The 18275-nt window shown below is 47.7% G+C and overlaps 7 protein-coding genes across 7 annotated transcripts; 4 read left to right on the forward strand and 3 right to left on the reverse strand.

Moving 5' to 3' along the window:
* The first annotated feature begins 37 nt into the window (after positions 1-37).
* DEU56DRAFT_573801 (aspartic peptidase domain-containing protein) lies at positions 38-2339 on the forward strand. Its single transcript, XM_041346882.1, has 6 exons — positions 38-309; positions 366-574; positions 627-732; positions 785-1141; positions 1209-1503; positions 1555-2339. The coding sequence occupies exons 1-6, from the start codon at positions 249-251 to the stop codon at positions 1853-1855; spliced, it is 1329 nt and encodes a 442-aa protein (XP_041204517.1). The 5' UTR covers positions 38-248; the 3' UTR covers positions 1856-2339.
* Positions 2340-2361: 22 nt separating this feature from the next.
* On the reverse strand, positions 2362-4923 carry DEU56DRAFT_825469 (citrate synthase-like protein). Its single transcript, XM_041354286.1, has 14 exons — positions 4687-4923; positions 4454-4639; positions 4150-4403; positions 3998-4100; positions 3877-3945; positions 3611-3820; positions 3363-3422; positions 3226-3310; positions 3118-3170; positions 2960-3067; positions 2882-2904; positions 2756-2829; positions 2550-2698; positions 2362-2501 (listed from the first exon to the last, which is right to left on the reverse strand). Exons 1-14 carry the CDS (start codon positions 4773-4775, stop codon positions 2444-2446), a joined length of 1521 nt encoding a protein of 506 aa, XP_041204518.1. The 5' UTR covers positions 4776-4923; the 3' UTR covers positions 2362-2443.
* An 86-nt stretch (positions 4924-5009) lies between these two features.
* DEU56DRAFT_825472 (uncharacterized protein) lies at positions 5010-6614 on the forward strand. Its single transcript, XM_041354287.1, has 2 exons — positions 5010-5658; positions 5709-6614. Exons 1-2 carry the CDS (start codon positions 5230-5232, stop codon positions 6213-6215), a joined length of 936 nt encoding a protein of 311 aa, XP_041204519.1. The 5' UTR covers positions 5010-5229; the 3' UTR covers positions 6216-6614.
* A 55-nt stretch (positions 6615-6669) lies between these two features.
* DEU56DRAFT_825476 (uncharacterized protein) lies at positions 6670-9086 on the reverse strand. The gene is made up of 5 exons (XM_041354288.1): positions 8849-9086; positions 8047-8787; positions 7227-8000; positions 6986-7167; positions 6670-6925 (listed from the first exon to the last, which is right to left on the reverse strand). Exons 1-4 carry the CDS (start codon positions 8936-8938, stop codon positions 7090-7092), a joined length of 1683 nt encoding a protein of 560 aa, XP_041204520.1. The 5' UTR covers positions 8939-9086; the 3' UTR covers positions 6670-6925; positions 6986-7089.
* Positions 9087-9130: 44 nt separating this feature from the next.
* Positions 9131-10590, reverse strand: DEU56DRAFT_825482 (uncharacterized protein). Its single transcript, XM_041354289.1, has 8 exons — positions 10224-10590; positions 10149-10168; positions 10056-10084; positions 9904-10000; positions 9754-9846; positions 9587-9710; positions 9427-9510; positions 9131-9372 (listed from the first exon to the last, which is right to left on the reverse strand). Exons 1-8 carry the CDS (start codon positions 10432-10434, stop codon positions 9332-9334), a joined length of 699 nt encoding a protein of 232 aa, XP_041204521.1. The 5' UTR covers positions 10435-10590; the 3' UTR covers positions 9131-9331.
* Positions 10591-11197: 607 nt separating this feature from the next.
* On the forward strand, positions 11198-13372 carry DEU56DRAFT_573886 (uncharacterized protein). Its single transcript, XM_041346883.1, has 10 exons — positions 11198-11393; positions 11444-11724; positions 11774-11780; positions 11838-11897; positions 11957-12140; positions 12192-12215; positions 12268-12321; positions 12378-12402; positions 12469-12785; positions 12833-13372. The coding sequence occupies exons 2-10, from the start codon at positions 11658-11660 to the stop codon at positions 13028-13030; spliced, it is 936 nt and encodes a 311-aa protein (XP_041204522.1). The 5' UTR covers positions 11198-11393; positions 11444-11657; the 3' UTR covers positions 13031-13372.
* Positions 13373-13916: 544 nt separating this feature from the next.
* Positions 13917-15620, forward strand: DEU56DRAFT_825489 (uncharacterized protein). Its single transcript, XM_041354290.1, has 9 exons — positions 13917-14168; positions 14208-14210; positions 14293-14355; positions 14415-14598; positions 14650-14673; positions 14726-14779; positions 14836-14860; positions 14926-15242; positions 15293-15620. The coding sequence occupies exons 1-9, from the start codon at positions 14104-14106 to the stop codon at positions 15503-15505; spliced, it is 948 nt and encodes a 315-aa protein (XP_041204523.1). The 5' UTR covers positions 13917-14103; the 3' UTR covers positions 15506-15620.
* Positions 15621-18275: the final 2655 nt, after the last annotated feature.

Below are 18275 nucleotides of genomic sequence, written 5' to 3' on the forward strand. Positions count from 1 at the left end.
CCGGTGATTTTCACACGATTTTCGCATTTTGAATCGTCTTCTAATCGCGCGCTGAATCGCCTGAAAATCAAATGAACACCGATGAACGTGGATTCTAATGATTAATAGTAACCGCCGCGCACTGTTTCCCATCATGTTCATCAGGTGTATTTTGCCTTGATACAAACTTCCGAAGCAATCTCTCGCGAGTCGCAGACGGCACGCCGAGCATTCGACTGCAGCGTTGTTGAGGACACTAGATCTGCGATATGCTCCTTTCATCGCTGCTGTATGGGTCACTGCTGTATTCAGCGCGGGCCACAGATCCAAGTACGTTTGTGCCATTCTGTAACGTATGACCCTTTGAAGATAAAATTACACAACAGCATGGGCTAGCATTGCAATGAATGTCCCTTCTCAGCTCACAGACTCGAGTTTCAACTATGCCACTGTGACCACCTACTTTGGCACACCACCTCAACAAATTAATCTTACAATTGACGTTTCTACTGGCGTAATGGCCGCATATTCAGTGGACTGCGTGTTTTGCAGTGGCGAAACATTCTTCGATACTTCATTGTCCTCGACGTTCCAAGTATGGCCCCACAGTCATACCATATTGTAACGCTGACAGTAAAAATGTGCAGCATCTTAATTTTCCTTGGGCTCAGGCACGACCTGACTTCAACGGTTCAGAGTCCAGTGATACCGTGAGTTTTGGCGGGATCCTCACTGTGTTAGATGCGCAATTTGGTAGGTTCATGATGGATTTTAGAGTATAATTTTTAATTCACCGCGTTGACAGTGCTGATTGACACCGGTTCATACTCATTCGCAAGACAAATGATGCACAATGGATTTCTCGGGGCGTTTCTGAATCCACTTAACAGCACTACAGTCACGAATAACGTATTTTCACAACTCTACCAGTCAAAGCAGTTGTTGAATCCCGTTATCGGTATACGATTTGACCCGCGAAGCCCAAAACTAACAATCGGTGCTCTCGACCCGAATGATTATGAAGGGACCATCAATTGGGTTCAGTTGGAGGCTAATGCATCGTGGGATACATTTAATACGTTCCAAGTCGACGGCCTCAAAGGATATAATGGGTCATTTGTCCCACAGGGTTCAGGTGATCTATTTGCTAGCATCGACTCTTGTAAGACTCTCACTTGAGTTGTTCTCCGTCTCACTCATCGCGTACATTTCAGTGCTTCAATCAATAGCTATCCGAAATCTGTCTACGTACGCCACTAACAATGGATACATTGGTCCAGCCGGCACCGGCGTTACCATGGACCACCGGACTAACGTCGTATCCTTGCTCTGCAACGAAACCTACCCTTATGTTCCCTTGACGGTGTCTATCAATGGCGTCGATTATCAGGTTGATTCCAACAACAACCTGCTTTACTCTCAAGAAACTGAAACAGGGTTGTGCACTCTCGGCATGGCGAATCGCTCCGACACCCTACCACCCAACTTTATCCTCGGGCAACCTTTCCTGCGGAGCGTCTACGTGTAAGTAGCGAGAATTGTGTCTTATATAAATATGTCTCACTTGTTATTTAGCGCTTACCGTTTCCCTACGGACAACTGCCCAGGGTACTACGGTTTTGCTTTTGCTACAGGTGCCAACCGCACGCAGGCACAAATTTCTCAGACTCCGACATCCACCCCGACCAATAGTGCTCAGTGTCTTTCATTCGCAAGTCCGACATCAACGCCTTCTGCGACTATTGTCACGGCACAGCAGAAGCTACTGTCTTCGGAAAAGTATAGTGTGTATGGGAGACCAAATGCGTCTCAAATGTCATTGATCGATGTCGAAAACCTTCCCAAGATGACGTGGAACGCGACTAATCTTTATTAATGATACTTATACGATAGCCATCTGGACTTCGTGCACAACTTTATTGAGGCTATCTTACTGTAGCCAGCAGTTTGGACACGCAACGGCCATCATGACGTTATCGTCATCGTCATTAGTGGCTGGCTTAGTCATCATCAACCCGCACGTTGGATTAGTATAAAGGGCTGCTCAATTCTAACTTATAATTTTCGATAGGGCAATAGTAGATAGTCCAATCTTTTCAGTACGTGTGTCGGCTTAGTGTCTTGAATCACATTCTAAAGCGGGGATCTGGCGACTGACAGCCTGAGAGTGATCCTGAAAGATCTAGTGTGACTGGAGTCGAAGCTGGCGTGACTATGAAAATACGGTACCACTTCCATGAGGCCATGGCTGCGGTCCTGCAGAATGAAAAGCTGTGACACGTTGACCTCTCAACGTTACTAGATCACGTTCCAAAAACAGAGACAAAAACTCACCGACAATGAAGGAAACCTCCTTGACGACTTACGCGCGGAACACTGTGGAGAGACTCGACATTCGGGCGGCATCGTTGGCATTCAACGGTATATGAATAATGAAAAGCAAACGAATATTACACCTTCGACCTCAAAGCTTACTCTTGACCGTACCAGCAGCCTCTGCCAACTTCCGCCTCTTCGTCATCCTGCTCAGTGAATCAGTTTCTTGTTCCACCATCAAAGATCACACATACCCCGAATGCTCAATCACACTCGGCTCCATGCCAACGCCAACTTGAACAGCACCCGTGCGCTCCTCGAGAGTCACGTAGTCACGTGTGGACGGGCCGAGGTAGAGTTGCCGAGGGCGCCAGATCTTGACTCCGGATGGAGAAAGCATCATCTGCACACGGGAGACGCTCAGTGATTCGGTGGAGTGGAAGGAGATTGGAAGACGCACCTGTCGCCAATGTGCGACCCAGCCCACGACTCTGGGCACGACGAACAGGACTGGGAAGAAGTCCATCGGGAAGCCTACCGTTACTGTGTCATCGTTTTTCCGTCTTCGTACAATACTGGCACTTACCCATTGCACGGTAGATCAGCCCACTGATAGATGAGATCTGGTCAGTTGATGTCGATGATTGGACAAAGACAAATTTACCTCCAGAAATCAACGTTCGGAGCTAACTTTCTGGATACGAAGTAATCATCCTTTAGTGCTGCATCATGCAGAGCCATTGCGGTATCAAGCAATGGATCAGGACCCGTCCTTAATCCCAAGGTCAATCCCACGACCACGCCACAATGATGAACACTTACACAGCAAACACCTCATCAGCCACCTTGCGAATGATGAACGACCGCGGATCAGACTGTGGATTGCCAACGACCATCAGGACAGGAAACAGTGTGAGAATGACTACGCACAGTCTTGTATACTCTGTGGCCAAATCCACTTAGCACCTTTTGGCGCTTTTTTACTGCTTCTAAAAAGGCGGGGACGTTCTTGGGACTTAGGGAAAGATGTGAGGAGACGATGGGAATAGTTGTAATAAATAACGGACCTGCCAATTGAAACAAGCATCCGAATAACAGCTTCGTTCGCACCTCCGTGGAGTGGGCCGCTGAGAGTTAAGTTCGTCAGCACCGAAATGAAGAGAGAATGAACATAAATATGCATCTAAATTGTGTGGAAAGATACGTGGAAGTGCGCCAAGGGTAGCTCTATGCAATCCAGCACGTATGCATGCCTCGAGCTCGACTCGGTCATGTCGTACAGATTGGGTATAGTAGGACGGAGAACAATACTCACTACAGCGACGCACATCCTGCTGCAACGGCGCTGAATGGATCAGGTAACGACGACCCAGTCTGAAGTACTGTCGTCGAACTCGCGTTCATCTCATGGTCGGCATGGAGGATGAAGAGGATGTCGAGTGCCTTTGCGAGAACAGGATGTGGCTTGTGTGAGTGAAGTTCTGATAGGTCTGTAGGTGAGAGATGGTCGAGCTGATAGAGGAACCTTGACGGGAAGAGTTTGAGAGATAATGGTGCAGAACTGGTAAAACGGTGACCTACGACTCCGTATAGCTCATTCCTGTCGGAGGCACGACAAAATCACGGCCCTGGCGGATACGATATGCCATGCTACATGTACTGTTGTCAGTGAGCGAACAAGTGGGCAACAACAAGTACGCACGCAGCCAATGTGGTGGCCTTACCAATCAGCCTGAATATTTGCCTGTCCATGTTCTGGAGTGCAGCGGCATCACCCTTGGCAGCTTTGGTGAACAAATCTTGCCCTACGAAAAGTTATGAAAATGAGAAAATGCTCCAGGCCTACCAACTTACCCTGCAGACTCGGATTTGCTTCCCCATAGTAGCTTCCCAGGTATGCAAATGCACTTGTAAGCATTGACATGGGGTGAGCATCGTACCTAAAAGCGCGGAAGAACCCTTCTGCGTCAGAATGTATTGGTCCGTGGAGGAGGACCTCGCTTGTGAAATGGGACAATTGGGACGCGCTAGGGAGCGCGCCATATATAAGGAGGTAAGAGACCTCGAGGAAGTTGGAGCGGGCCGCGAGTTGCTCGATTGGGTAGCCTCTACGAGATTTATTGAAAATTGGTAATAGTGGCAGGAGGAGAATACGCACCTGTACCGCAATACCCCATTGTCACCGTCAATATATGTTATACTACTCTCGATCACTGCGGTGTTGAGAAAACCTCTATCAGCGACACGTAAACCACGTTCTGTCTCGTCTTCGGGTCTGTCATTTGGACCAGCAGGAGCACGAATGCCCTTGAAGAATGTGGCAGGAATCGAGTTATGGGCAATCCTGCATGGTGTCAATTGGCGTCGAAATTCTGAGGAAGAGGAACGCACGGGACGGTGTACTCCTTCCCAGTGCGGTTGTCTACAACTCTGAGGGACTCATCTCGCTTGAACTCAGATACAGGAATTTGTTTGCCCATGTGAAGTTGCGAGGTGCAGCGAGGAGGATACAACTGGAGGACACTTAGATGGATGACGCGGAACAAGTAACAGGCTTAAGGTGCCCGCCCGGACGCGAACAGTCTTGTTATATTCAAATCCGATTTCAGTTACCCGCGCTGCTGGCAGGGTTCCTACCGGTCGATTTCACAAGCTTGTAATCGACTACAAAGGTCACGAACTGGTCACGGGACCGGGAACACATTTCACATGCACACCACCATGTAGTCTCTAGGTCATGGATAGTATGACATTGATGCAGATCGGATCATAATGTTAATATTGGCACTTGGAACTTGGAACTTGTCAAATGTTTCGCACATACGTTTTCAATTGCGGTACAGTTCAAGTCCAAATGTCTTGGAGTTGCACCGCTTGCTCCGCAGCGCTTTGGTCTGACTCCTATTTTACATTCATGTTTTATCTTCTTTCATCATGTCGGCGACTTACCCTGCATTCTGCTCCCTCAAACAGCCTGACATGGAATTTCTATCAATGCCAGTGTCTGTTGATCAGTCTCCTATCTTCGACGATATAGCTTGGCACGAGAGTCTGATTATCACTCTCCGACTTTTCGAAGAACTTGTTGGTGGTACAGTGCCGCACTACAGTAACATGACATCTTCTCCGGCTGGAGGTTTACCTTCCGTCACTCGGCAGACCATCTCTCCTGGGGAATCATCTACTCCGACTCGCGAAACCAAGTGTCCTGCCAGCGGGGAATCATCCACTCCGGCTCGCGAGACCGTTTTTCCTGAGGAATCATACTCTCCGACTCGCGACATGACTGGGCCAGTGCGATCGAAGCGTGCTCATCCTCGCGTGGCCCATGCCTGTGATGAATGTCACAACAAGAAGAAAAAGGTAAGGAGCTATTATCATCATTTTACACCCTCTCTGAGAGCAGAGTACAGTGTTCTGGGGAGCAGCCACTGTGTCTAAGTTGCCAAAAGACGGGAAGGGTATGCATTTGGTCACGCATAAAAACCACAAAAACCCGCTCCTATCTGAAGTACGGTGTGACCAAGTTGTATCGACCACCATCTCGTACATGCGAGCGGGACTCCATGGCGAGACTTATGCAGCCATATATCGCGGCCCCAAAACCAACGTATCCCATCAGGCTTCAGGATATGCAGCGTACAGATACTTTGGCGTCTGCCGTGCGGAATGTTCAAGCTGCGAGCTTACCTTCTGAATCGTGGGTTGAGTTTCCGGCGCAGATAGCCACCAATCGGACGCGGACTGTTGAGTTGGACTGGAGTGAGTTGGGTTCGTCCGACTTCAGTCAGGCATGGATCCCACCGCTTCACACCCGTCCACCGTCTTTTGGCAACAACTTGTCTCGTGCACAATCTCTCCACACGCGCCAACAACTGCGTCACGAAGATATCTACCGCAGGGCTCTTGCCGGCTACTGACACCTTGCAAGAAAGCATTCCTGCCAAAGATGTGCATCCTGTTTATACATCCCATTATAACCCAACCCCCATTCCCTCCCTGGGTATTGACATGATGGTCTGTTTGCCTGTCTTTGGACTATGATACGGACGCTATTGCTATTAATTACACAGACACTTCAGAGATGGACTTTCATATCAACGACATTACTACCAACTACACGGACACTTAAGCAATATCTACGTTACCGACATTGTTACTTATCAGCTACACAGACACTTTTGCGAGGGACTGCGATCTGGACGTTTTAACTGTGGACTACATACGCATTCACTCATACTCGTACAAATCTGGGACATTTGGCTGAACTCATAGTCCTAAGTACATCGTGTAGCAGTACAAATCCGATGATCCGCTACCTCCGTCACTCGGAGGCTATCACCATCCGTCACAGTTTTTCAATCAGTCTGAACTATCTCAAGTATCTTTCCATTGCAACATGAATGAAGCTTATTATATTTGACATAGGGGCATTGCTAACGGGAGCGGCATGGAGTTTTCAAAGTAATGCTTCGCCAGAATGCCTACACCGAGATCATAAAGGGAAGCCTAACCTCTCAATCGCAATGCAATACTTCATACTACATCACATGCAATTTGCGCAGTCCTCTATCGAGGTCCGAGCCAATCTTCATCTCTACAGGCTGAATATGAATGAGTCAGGTTGAGCCTGCAGTTTGACCACGCGTCAATGATCGTGTTATATTCGAGTCACAACTAAGAACACTACCCATGTCAAGGTAAGCATTCGCGTGACTTTCCGAAATGGCAACGTCAGTTTGTCCTCGGAGAGCTTTGAAACGTTTCTGCTGTATTACAGCACCTTTTCTCCATTTAATGCATTTCTGGGTCCAAGAGAACCTCCATTGGAACAGGGGAAATGACCCGAATATCAACCACGATAGCAGATAACTATAATTTCGACACACTAAATCATCGCCTTATCCTGGATCATAACAAAACACACCTACCCATATTAAAGTGAGCCGATCTTGCTCCAAGAAAAACCTGTCAAAGCGATGCATCGAAAAGGGCTCGGGGCAGACGGAAGCAGTGTAAGGATGGTTCGAGGTCAAGTCTTCATCAAAGCACGACTGAGGAAACCGACCAGGCTTGCAAATCACGACGTCTGGTGAGTCAGGGTCGTGGGTATTTTGCGAACGAGCAATGAAACGTTTATTGAAGTCCCATATGTGTACGTAGAAGTGATCGGAGGAGAGTGCTTCCACTCTTTGACCAGGTTCAGGAGTACGATCTCGAGGAAGAGCATATGCCATTTTGCTACCGAACACACTGATTCGGTGGCTTGGGTGATGCGGAAAACACCATGTGTACTTGGGCCCCCAGTCTGCCCACGGAACCTCGACAGGATTCTCTGATCGTGCGGCCTTTTCTGAGAAGACGGCCATATCGATGACCATGATCACAGGCCATGAGCGAGGGAGAATTTCTAAAACCATGATTTGTGACTCCGGAGAGGGCACGTAGCTGGGCATAAGGCCTGGGTGAGCTACTGCACTGTGGAATGATGGGGTGGCATAAGCAACATAGTATGGTGAGGCGCGCCGGGATGGACCAAAACCAGGTTTCAGATTCGGAAGGAGATACGCGATTCGGCGCTGGATTGAGTCACCAGGTCCTTGTAATGTGTACACGGTCATCCGCCCTTCCGAGACGACAACGACAGTTCGTTCATCAACTAGATGGAAAGTTACTCCTTGCCCGCCTCGTTCACATAAAGGATACTGCTTATATTGAGTAGCAGATTTTTCAAGAGTAGAGAGGACTTACTCTCTTGATATGTCCTTTCCTCCAAGCTATGACTTGTATAAACATGTTGGACGCTGCGTCTGTACCATCGACTCGGAAATCTAGATTGACCACATAATAGAGGATAACTACATGATCCCCGCAGACCGCGGGCATACCCACAAAATAAACACTGTAAGAAGAATATGCATCACAAGTATGCATGCACTCGAAGGAAGTGCGCGCAGAGTCCGGATGCGGAAGCTGGGACGAAGCCAACCACACATCCACAGTAAAGGCATGGAGAGCTAGCTCGGTATTGGGCATATCGATGCGAGCAGCCGATGAAATTGCGACTACAAGATTCTGCAGTGGGTCAATGACAATTGACCTCGGCCGCCAGTGATGGTGCTGCGAGACCAAGCCGCGCAACGTAATATTGGAGTGTGTGGTATTTGCCTTGCATTCCCGAATCAAGACCCGGAGATTTGCCTGTTCCCATTCCCGTTCCCATCGTGCCATCCACCAAATCCCACATTTCGCGGACTGTATCCCTTGGAGTTGTAGTTCGTCTGAACAAACCACTCTATCTTCGAAAACGGTATTGGTATGAAAATCAGACCGCCACGATGATCCCAATCTCTTGAGTGAACACATCTTTGTCGAAACGCCGATCGAGTCTGGGGTGGTGGCACCAGTCTCGTTGAAGCCTTGGGCATAAAGCTCAAGCTTATATTGAATGTGAACCGAATTTTGGGCTGCATCCCAGACGATTTTGCAGGTCTAGCGTGATTCAGAAGTTAGCCTCGCGGAAACACGGAATCACTTAAGGGAAAGCGCGAACAGTTATACAATGACAAAGGTCCCCAGGGGTAAGGATGAGTAGAATGTGACATATCAGCTCTATAGGAAGCGACAATAATCCAACCGCCATGGTTTTCAAATAAGAAAAGGTCCTCGACGTCAGTTCAAACTAGCAAGTACTGTCGATCACTGCGGCGCTCAGGGAAGTTTTGCGCAGAGTTTGGTGTGGCCACTGACGAAATCGACTCGATGGGGTGCTGATCAAGTGTTAATTCATGCACTTGGCTAAAAGTGGCTGTGCAATACTAACTCGTTTCTTGAAGCGTTATATTCGCCTCCCTCCTCGATTTATTTTATTTTAACTTTGCTACCTGCCACATATAGTCCAAGTACATTATAGACTTCAGTCTAATTGACCCAACGTCGAAGAGATTATCCTGTAACAAACCATGGTTGACTCAAAAAATACAATATGCACGTGGTATCGTCAGCTTTAGATGTACGTCTCCTCGCTCCAGACCATTTACTCGCTCACAGCCTGCTTCTTCTCTCGTGAAAGCCAGCCTAGTGTCGTGACATAAGTCTCAGCTGGGAAAAAGGTAGCTAGTAACATTTTACCTCTCATTTTCTGATCATGGGCCTTTTGCCGTTCACGATCCATTATTTTCTGACGCGCAAGTTCTGCATCAGCCATTGGTGCCTCTATATGATGGACAACAGTAGCACATATTCGTCAGTGAGGAAAATATTCCAAAAGAGAATCCAAAACATGACGCACCGTTGGGAGAGACCTTCTTGATCTCGTTGAGAGCCGTCTCCGCTTTCTCGAAAAACCCAAGCTCTCCAAGAGCCTTTGCTTTTCGAAAAAGTGCTTTAGAATTGGCAGGGTTTTTGCTGAGAGCCTGCAAAACTAAGAAAGAGTAATTGATTTCGGGAACGACAAACCTTGTCAGCGGTGTCCACCGCCCGCTTCCAGTTCTCTTGTTTGATATGGCAGGCGGACATATTTGCGTATACTTTCTCCAGTATTATATCTGCCTGCCGAACAAAGAACTTCCGTTACCTTCTATCGATCGACGGACCTCAGATTCGTACCTCAGTCGTCACGTCCTTTGCACCGGCAGCCTGGTCTACTGCTGATGTCGATGACGGATACGATGGAGCAGCCATTCCAAGTGATTTAAGGGCGTTTCTGCAGGATTAAGGCTCGCAAATCATGAACGCGGGCAAACACAGCGCGACCGTACTTATCGATGCCGTGAAGATACAGAAGCGTCTTCATATAGTAGCTACATCAGAGGTCGCCTGTGCATCATACAAGTCCTTGGTCATGTCCTCACCTCATGGTATGATCGCAATGCTGCACGCGATGTAACGATCACCGAAATTAACAATGTGAAGGATGTGCAACTCACCACTCTTGACATCTCCAACTTTGAACGCAGCATCGCCAGTGTCTTTCTTCGAGCGCGCGGTGGCCAACTTTGACTCTACGGTGGACAATTCCGCTTGCGTAGGTACCTTGACGTTTGCATCGCGGAGGCTATCCTGCACGACACCAGGTGATGATACCGACTCGATGGTCTCCGACGCCTGAGTAGAGATAGAGGTGACTGGATTAGACATTGCTGGGCGAATTAATGATAGATGGTGATAGTAGGACGTAAGAATTCAACGAGCAGTGGTAATTGACTTTTACCAGTCCCTATCAACTTGCTGTGGTCGGGCGCTGCCGAGTTCCGACAAGACTGACTCCGCGTCGTACTCAGCTTTAACTTTTCGTCACCTATACGTGATGTCGCTGTGAGACACATACTTATATCGATCCCTCTGCAACTCAGTGTCTCCCACAAGCCTTTCTATGGACATATACTGAAGTTCAAGGCTTTTTTTGTGATGGAAAACTGGTGTTGTTGATCTGTTTAAAGACAAACAGTCACCCATCCGTGTTCCATCGCAAGCCTCATATAATAGTCTTCAATCGAGATTCGAGATGACACGCCATACCAAACTTCCTTCTCGCGTTACAAGCTTCTTGTATTGTGGTCTTGGGAAGCTCCGGGTTAACGGCAGACAACGTTGCACGGGTATTTTCTACCCACTCAACGAGTTTATATGGCTGATTAGCACAACACCAATTGCTTAGCCTTCCAAGAATCCAAACACACACTGCTACTGTCTGCCCCACGCCTGGGCCTTGTTCGTGCCTTGAGAGCGATAATCTTAAGGTAGTGAAAATGTAGTGCTCGACTAGGCTCATCTTGGCTCGGTTCAGATTCAGGTCGTGCTGTACAGAATATGGTTGGCAACCTCGCAGACTATGATAAAATTCTGCAGTCATGGGTGGCAAGGATTACGGAGTCTCCGAATGACGAGCGTAATTTGAAGGCTGCGTTCATTCCCAAAAGCCAGCGAGGAGCATCGAGTTCATCCGTAGGATACAGAGTACCGGGCGTCCGTGACTTCTCCCAAATCCTGCGAGTGAGCCGTGTATAGGCTGGCTTTGCGGTGCGCCATGATACATAAGTAACTCAGCCTCAACCTTAGCCTGGACAATGTAACATAGCCGTCTGCAGGGTGCACGAGTAAGTAGACTCCACACTTGTCGGTATTTGGCTCACACGACAGTACCTAGTTTTTCATATCGTCTGAGGCCAAGAAGGGCCAAGATCAACATTAGGGGCGATCCCCATGTCACGCGCTCCACATACTACTCACTGGCAGTTCCGGGAACTTGTTTTGGACAGCCAGCTGGCATCCTGTTCGATCATCGATCGATTGCCCCTAAGCTTCACAGTGCTGAAACTGAGTCCTGCTCAGAATTCTGTCTACCTGAATGTCACGCGAAAATGGTGGCACTTCCTCATGTTGACCGCATGTTCATAACCGCAGCATGGTTAGAGTCTATAATTTATGGTATGCACCCTCCGTAGTAGAGATTCAGTGCTGTTAATTCGCTCGACAGGAATCAAGTGAGCCCGAACTCAGAGAAAGGGCAAGGCTTACACCATGCTCATTGCCATCGACAGCTGTGTGCTTTTCTGCATATGTATGTACATCCTGTTCAATCGAAACAAAAGGCCACATTGGTCCGTAGTATCAATTACTTGTCAAATAAGTTGCCAGCGCTCACCTTTGGATGAATCAGGATTATTCCTATGACATGCATTTTGCACTTTTTAATCGCGACAGTACACAACATTCTCTGCCTTATTCGTTCTCTGCATGCCTTCACAAATACCGCCGTAATATCAGTCCCCGACGGAAGTGTCTTGTACCTCCTCAAGCTCACACCCTTATCGTTCGCGATGTCGGGATTGTACATTCTCAATGTGAGTATCATAATCTTGCCGTGAATTGTGCCTTATTGTTCCTTCTTTCAGACCATCGCTCTAAACTTACTGCTAGTGAGCAACTACAGGCGTGTGGAGGTGTTAAACCTGACACCCGTGATAACAGATCTGGAGGCTGTATGTGGTTTGGTATCACAACCGGTTCCTCGCTATCATCATGGTAAGATATCTTTCCATTCTACTTGTTGCACTGTTTACGAGTGTCGGTATCGCTAGCTAATTCTGGAAGCTGGACGATCCTGTAGGTTTTCAAACTTGAGTTGGCTGGTTGATTGAGTGCTGACATCACCCATCTTCCCCTGCGCAGCAACTGCTGTCGCGGCCTGGGCCGTGATACTTCAGTTCCATCAAGTCTTCTCACATACTGTCCATGCTTTGTCGAAAACTAGTTTCGCGATTGATCTTGTCGTCACTATCAGTGTCACGTCCGGAATCGCATATCGTCTTTGGCGCGCAGGCCAAGATGTATCTCATTTGACTGGTCACAATGCTTACAAAGCTGCCGTATACACTTTCATCGAGTGCGGTGCGATCTATACCAGCAGTATCGTGGTATTGAGCGCTCTGAACATATCTGGCAGCCTAGCTGGTATCATGGCCATCGAAGTTAACGTCCAGATTGCGGTGAGCACCCTACACTTCTTCTTCTTCTTAGTCTCACATTCTTCTAGACCTTGACACCTCTTCTTCTTGTTGCCAGTCTTAGCCGCAACCTGAAGCGCAGAGATAGACATTCCGATACATCAACGCCTACTGGTCCCGCCGACTTGGTTCGACCAGTCCAGGTCAATATCACTGAGGAGATCTGTACCCATCCTGTGGAGACTACAGATTCTAGTTTTCGGAAGACTCACAGTATACTGCGATAATGTAACGTGACATCGGCTAGGAGCATGTATTCTTCCTTGTATGAGGGAGGGAGGGTAGACGTGCCAATAAGCATGTATTTTTAGTCCTTCGCCGTGCACCTGTCTTCAAACTGTGAACTCGGAGAACGAAGGTGAAGATGATCCAGGGATCGCGGGAGGAGCTGTGGACATCCTATTTTTACCGTCATTCTACGCAAATTTCCTAGGGCAGGCATCATTCCTCTGGCCTCGCAGAGGTTCAGCGATGGGCGGATCCCTGTATCTATGGTGGCACGCTGATCATAAAAATGGCTCTGGGGCGCATCATCCAAAGTAACATTAATTGGATATATTGTTCTGAACAGAATCATTTTGAGGTAATTCTGCAGGCAGAGTCCATCATTTTTTCCGCATTGTGAATGTCTTCGAGCAAACTTAGCATCAATGACATCAAGTGAAAATGACTCGGGACCGGGACCTTCGAGATTCGGTAGCTGGCATCACTGGAGACTATTGCAAGTGGACTCGGAGGAGCAGATACAAGGTCGGTCTCGAAGAAGAAGCATTACTTCCACCAGAAATAAGTGCAGCTATCAAAGCCACATTTCCACCCACGGCTTTCTTCACGGGTGTTGCATTGCCTCTCGACGGCAGCGACGATACAATTGCTGCATTGTCCGAAGAGGTTAATATCACGATCATCGATGCGGGTGTCACTGCAGTGGTTGCAATTCTAGCATCCCCCTTTTGAGGTTGTTTTCGTTCGTCGAGCGAGTTCAGAGGCCTCGAGGCCAGCCTCCAGACCTTCAAGCTACTAGCTATCATGATTCAGGTATACGGAGAGTTGTTGCGTGCAGTGTGCACACTGCATCCATTATATTTTACCGCTCCCACGGTTCTGTGTTCAGGAACACCAACAATTTGAATAAGACTGCCGCAAAATCGATTTCCCCGACTGTCTGCCAAGATCGAGGGGATCTGCCCACTCATCATGGATCATGTTTCTAGCACTAGGTCACGCTCTACACGTACGCGGATGAGTATATGTAAGAGCTGATAGACCGCGATTTGGGCTTGGTTCACCTCGGGCGAACATGCCACTTCCTGCCGCCGACCGCATGTCCATAACCTCGGCATGGTTAGAGTCTATAGTTTATGGTATGCATCTTTGTGCTAGGAAGTGTAGAGATTCAGTGCTAATAAGTCATCTAACAGGAATCAAGTGAGTCTGAACTTGGAAGTAGCAGGAGGCTCACACTAGACTCATTTTCAATTTTCATCGACAGTTGCATGCTTTTTAGCGTATGCATGCATGTCCTATTTAACCGGGGCAAGAGAGCACATTGGTCCGTAGTATCGATTGCTTGTTATATAATTTCCCAGCGCTTACCTTTGGATGGACTAGGGTTATTCCCGTGTCATGCTTTTTCCACTTTTCAATCGCGACAGCACACAACATCTGCTGCCTGTTTCGTTCCCTACAGGCCTTCACGAATCCTGCTATAATATCCGTTCCCAACGGAAGTATCTTATACCTCCTCAGGCCCACAACCTTGGCGTTGACGATGGCGGCATTGTACATTATGAATGTAGGTATCATAATCTTGCAGTGAATCGCACCTTATTGTTCCTTCCTTCAGACGTTTGCTCTAAACTTACTGCTAGTGAGCTGCTACCGGCGTGTGGAGGTATTAAAACTGACACCCGTGATAACAGATCTGGAGGCTGTATGTGGTTTGGAATCACAACCGGATCCTTGCTATCATCATGGTGAGATATCTTTCCATTCTACTTGTTGTACTGTTTACGAGTGTCGGTATCGCTAGCTAATTCTGGAAGCTGGACGAATCTGTAGGCTTTTAAACTTGGGTTGGCTGGTTAATTGAGTGCTAACATCATCCATCTCCCCTGCGTAGCAACTGCTGTCGCGGCCTGGGCCGTGGTTCTTCGGTTCCGTCAAGTCTTCTCACACACTGTCTTCGCTTTGTCAAAAACTAGTTTTGCGCTTGATTTCGTCTTCACTGTCAGCGTCACGTCCGGAATCGCATATCGTCTTTGGCGCGCAGGCAAAGATGTATCTCATTTGACTGACCACAATGCCTACAAAGCTGTCATATACGCTTTCATCGAGTGTGGTGCGATCTATACCAGCAGTATTTTGGTACTGAGCGCTCTGAGCATGTCCGGCAGCCTAGCTGGCGTCATGGCCATTGACGTTAATGTCCAGATTGCTGTGGGTACTTTACGCTTCTTCCTCTTCTTCTCAGTCTCACATTCTTCTAGACCTTGACACCTCTTCTTCTCCTCGTCAGTGTTAGCCGTAGCCTGACGAAAAGTGATCTGCATTTCGATATTCCGGCGACTACGGGACTCGTCTTCGTTCGACCAGTCCAGGTCAATATGACCGAGGGGATCTGTACCCACCCTGTGGAGACTATGGATTCTAGTCTTCGGAAGACTCACAGTATGCGGTCATATCATGACAATGTAGCGTGACACCGGCTAGAAGCATCTCATGCCTTGTATTGTATTGAGGGAGGGAGGGAGGATAGATGTACCAATAAACATGTATTTTAGTTCTTCATGAATGAAGATGAAGATCGTCCAAGGACTCCTGGAAGAACTGACGACCCATGGACACATACACTTCAAAATTTTGCTGACATTCTGCAGACTTTCCTAGGTCATGCATCGCCGCCATGACCCCGCACATCTTGTGCGAGTTACGGAGGTTTAGGGACGGGCGTAGCCACAGTATATCCAGTGGCACGCTGTTCACAAGGAGTGGCTCTGATCATGATAGGCTGAAGATCCAATATCAAAAATATTATTCTTCATCCGTTTATAACGTCTATCGTTGCACTGGCAAGGTGTGTTATCGAAAACTAGTCGTAGTCTATGAACCTTGTGTTACGCAGAGCACATACTCTGAAAGGAGCCAAACCATGATTTGTCGTGCTTGCACTCGACTGGACTTCAATGAAAGATAACTGTACTGAATTTGACCTCAAGGGGCACTACTAGTACGACTGGAACTGCCGGGATTCAGTGCTTGGTTGTGAAACCTTCTAATTTAAAATACATGGTTTCAGCTTGGTGCAAGTGTAGGGTGAGCAGCAAGTGAGACACCAAGATATTGGTTAAGACCCTTCAAATCTTCGGATCACCAGAAGAAACGTATTTAGATACTGCGATGAAATTCAGAATTGGAACGACAAAAAACCCCGAGGCTACCATACAGAGCATATCCCATATTACACACTGCTACTAGTTGACACATGTACATACTCCTGGAAAGCCATTGAAGTCATGCCCGTTCCTGTACCGTACTCGGTGAACTTGGCATAATATTCTCGGACACCAAGGATCAGACGTGGTCCCAGCACAAATTTCTGTACGACCGAGCAAATTTGAAGTACGCCATAATATATCTCGGCTCCCACGGACCACGAGTCCTACAGAAATGATGAGCACTTCACGTGGAGATATCGTAACACATCGGCGCACCGCGATCTTTGGAGAGAGAAACCCGATGTGGAGAAACGAAGTAGCAGCAAAACTAGCACGTGCGAGATTTCAGGGGAAAAGGGACAAACATTGAAAGTACAAGCTCACATTGCAAAGTAAACCACATGGGTTTTGATTAATACCATGAGACATTTCCCAGTTTTCGATCCTGTTGGTAGCCGTCGCAATTCACGGTAGTGTTCCATTGCAATCCAGACTACAAAACACAGTGCAAGGACCTCCCATACAGTGATGAGGATCCAAACCATTATAATCAGATGTTGGACGTCCCCCTCGTACTCGTAAGAGCACTGGTAGATGCCGGAGAGGAGGAGCTCCTCTGGTGTTCATACAATGAGCTCGATTCTTTAATCCATCATAACTAAAGCTCACCCCCCACAATATGCTTGAATCCTATTGCGATCATCACTACGCAGGCGATGGTGATGACCAGGAAAATTACAATGAGAAAGATAAAAATCTTTCTGGATCCCTGATACATAGCACGTAACCGTGCAATCACGATGACTTGTGTAATATTTCAGCCAAGTCAATAATATCACCGAGTAGCTCACCACCCAGGACGGCAGTTATGACCCTATCCATCCAATTTGTTGTAGCGTTCATAACATCGCCTGAAAATCGCAATCAGTGATTACCCTCATAGGATCAAAGGCTCTAACGAAACTCACACCTATTGTAGTCATTATGATGAACCAGCAAGCGGCCATTGGTCAAACATCGCACTCACCCCTATACAGGAGTGCAGTTAAGGACGAGAATGGTTATTATTAGTGCAGAATTCTCACTGCATCTGTCACCAAGACTGATGGAAGACTGACTGTTGTATGCCACCGATCAGAAGGAACAAACACGAGGATGTAAGGATCATACTCAGCATGGCCATGCTGGTAGTGAGGGATTACTTATTAGCGCCCCGCCGACAGGTGACCCTGAAAACATACACAGAAAATGGTATTCCAGCATAGCGCACCTATAATATTTTGACGTGAGCACGACTTGCTAGCTGCACATAAAATACGATACGGACAATGAGATACAGGAAAGTCATGAGGGACCAGCGTTGCCTCTACCCGAATCAATCTTGTTCTTCTGACATGAAACTCTGCTCACCCATATCAACTCAATCTATAACGGCATTCTTAGTAGCGAGATGGCTGCTCCAATAATGGCATTAACGTACCTCTTGTCCAAGTGTCAGAGCTGGTGACATCGTAAGGATATCAGCGATTCTTCAATCCTATTTCACTCACCCCAATCGTATATCATCACAGTGCATGCGGCAACTGCGAACCCACAGCCAAGGTTAGATCAAGTCATCATCAAGTCGTCTGGCTCTCCACGAACCTACAAAATAGCTGTAAAAATGATACGAATCGATTATCGGCCACCAACTGGGATCATTGGAAACTTGAGTCATATTCGAGGGAGAGCGGGGAACTTTATGATAAATGAACGATGATGGTGCCAGTGCTAGATATACCACCAAACTCTGTGCAGGATTTGGCAGTTTACAGTATGACGAGTCCAGCGCTCAACATCATTGGAATTGGCAGCTCATCCTATGCCTCTTGACAATATCACCATGTTGGTGGGCTTTGTGCAACGCCCGCCAAGACCAACACAGCGTGTCGCTAGTAGCTGCGCGACACAGGAAAATCATAAACGGAATAAGTAGGTCGAAACGCCGTACTTGACGCACATCTCCCCACCCGACCTGCCATGTCCAAGGCACCAA

Source organism: Suillus clintonianus (genome assembly GCF_016758775.1).
Source record: "Suillus clintonianus strain FC179 chromosome Unknown DEU56scaffold_88, whole genome shotgun sequence".
Classification (NCBI taxonomy): domain Eukaryota; kingdom Fungi; phylum Basidiomycota; class Agaricomycetes; order Boletales; family Suillaceae; genus Suillus; species Suillus clintonianus.

Excerpts from the sequence above, each read along its gene's own strand:
- DEU56DRAFT_573801 (XM_041346882.1), top strand. The coding sequence starts at position 249 with ATGCTCCTTTCATCGCTGCTGTATGGGTCACTGCTGTATTCAGCGCGG. Across the intron at positions 310-365 it reads AGCGCGGGCCACAGATCCAA|CATGGGCTAGCATTGCAATG; the intron begins GTACGTTTGTGC and ends ATTACACAACAG. Across the intron at positions 1,142-1,208 it reads ATTTGCTAGCATCGACTCTT|CTATCCGAAATCTGTCTACG; the intron begins GTAAGACTCTCA and ends TTCAATCAATAG.
- DEU56DRAFT_825469 (XM_041354286.1), bottom strand. The coding sequence starts at position 4,775 with ATGGGCAAACAAATTCCTGTATCTGAGTTCAAGCGAGATGAGTCCCTC. Across the intron at positions 3,068-3,117 it reads GCTGATGAGGTGTTTGCTGT|GACGGGTCCTGATCCATTGC; the intron begins GTAAGTGTTCAT and ends CTTGGGATTAAG. Across the intron at positions 2,699-2,755 it reads GGGTCGCACATTGGCGACAG|ATGATGCTTTCTCCATCCGG; the intron begins GTGCGTCTTCCA and ends TCCCGTGTGCAG.
- DEU56DRAFT_825472 (XM_041354287.1), top strand. The coding sequence starts at position 5,230 with ATGTCGGCGACTTACCCTGCATTCTGCTCCCTCAAACAGCCTGACATG. Across the intron at positions 5,659-5,708 it reads GTCACAACAAGAAGAAAAAG|TGTTCTGGGGAGCAGCCACT; the intron begins GTAAGGAGCTAT and ends AGCAGAGTACAG.
- DEU56DRAFT_825476 (XM_041354288.1), bottom strand. The coding sequence starts at position 8,938 with ATGGCGGTTGGATTATTGTCGCTTCCTATAGAGCTGATATGTCACATT. Across the intron at positions 8,788-8,848 it reads ACCTTTGTCATTGTATAACT|ACCTGCAAAATCGTCTGGGA; the intron begins GTTCGCGCTTTC and ends GAATCACGCTAG. Across the intron at positions 7,168-7,226 it reads ATCGGCTCACTTTAATATGG|TTATCTGCTATCGTGGTTGA; the intron begins GTAGGTGTGTTT and ends TCGAAATTATAG.
- DEU56DRAFT_825482 (XM_041354289.1), bottom strand. The coding sequence starts at position 10,434 with ATGTCTAATCCAGTCACCTCTATCTCTACTCAGGCGTCGGAGACCATC. Across the intron at positions 9,847-9,903 it reads CAAAGGACGTGACGACTGAG|GCAGATATAATACTGGAGAA; the intron begins GTACGAATCTGA and ends TTTGTTCGGCAG. Across the intron at positions 9,373-9,426 it reads CCATGATCAGAAAATGAGAG|GCTGGCTTTCACGAGAGAAG; the intron begins GTAAAATGTTAC and ends TCACGACACTAG.
- DEU56DRAFT_573886 (XM_041346883.1), top strand. The coding sequence starts at position 11,658 with ATGGTGGCACTTCCTCATGTTGACCGCATGTTCATAACCGCAGCATGG. Across the intron at positions 12,216-12,267 it reads TCGCTCTAAACTTACTGCTA|ATCTGGAGGCTGTATGTGGT; the intron begins GTGAGCAACTAC and ends CCGTGATAACAG. Across the intron at positions 12,403-12,468 it reads TCTGGAAGCTGGACGATCCT|CAACTGCTGTCGCGGCCTGG; the intron begins GTAGGTTTTCAA and ends TCCCCTGCGCAG.
- DEU56DRAFT_825489 (XM_041354290.1), top strand. The coding sequence starts at position 14,104 with ATGCCACTTCCTGCCGCCGACCGCATGTCCATAACCTCGGCATGGTTA. Across the intron at positions 14,861-14,925 it reads TCTGGAAGCTGGACGAATCT|CAACTGCTGTCGCGGCCTGG; the intron begins GTAGGCTTTTAA and ends TCCCCTGCGTAG. Across the intron at positions 15,243-15,292 it reads ACGTTAATGTCCAGATTGCT|ACCTTGACACCTCTTCTTCT; the intron begins GTGGGTACTTTA and ends ACATTCTTCTAG.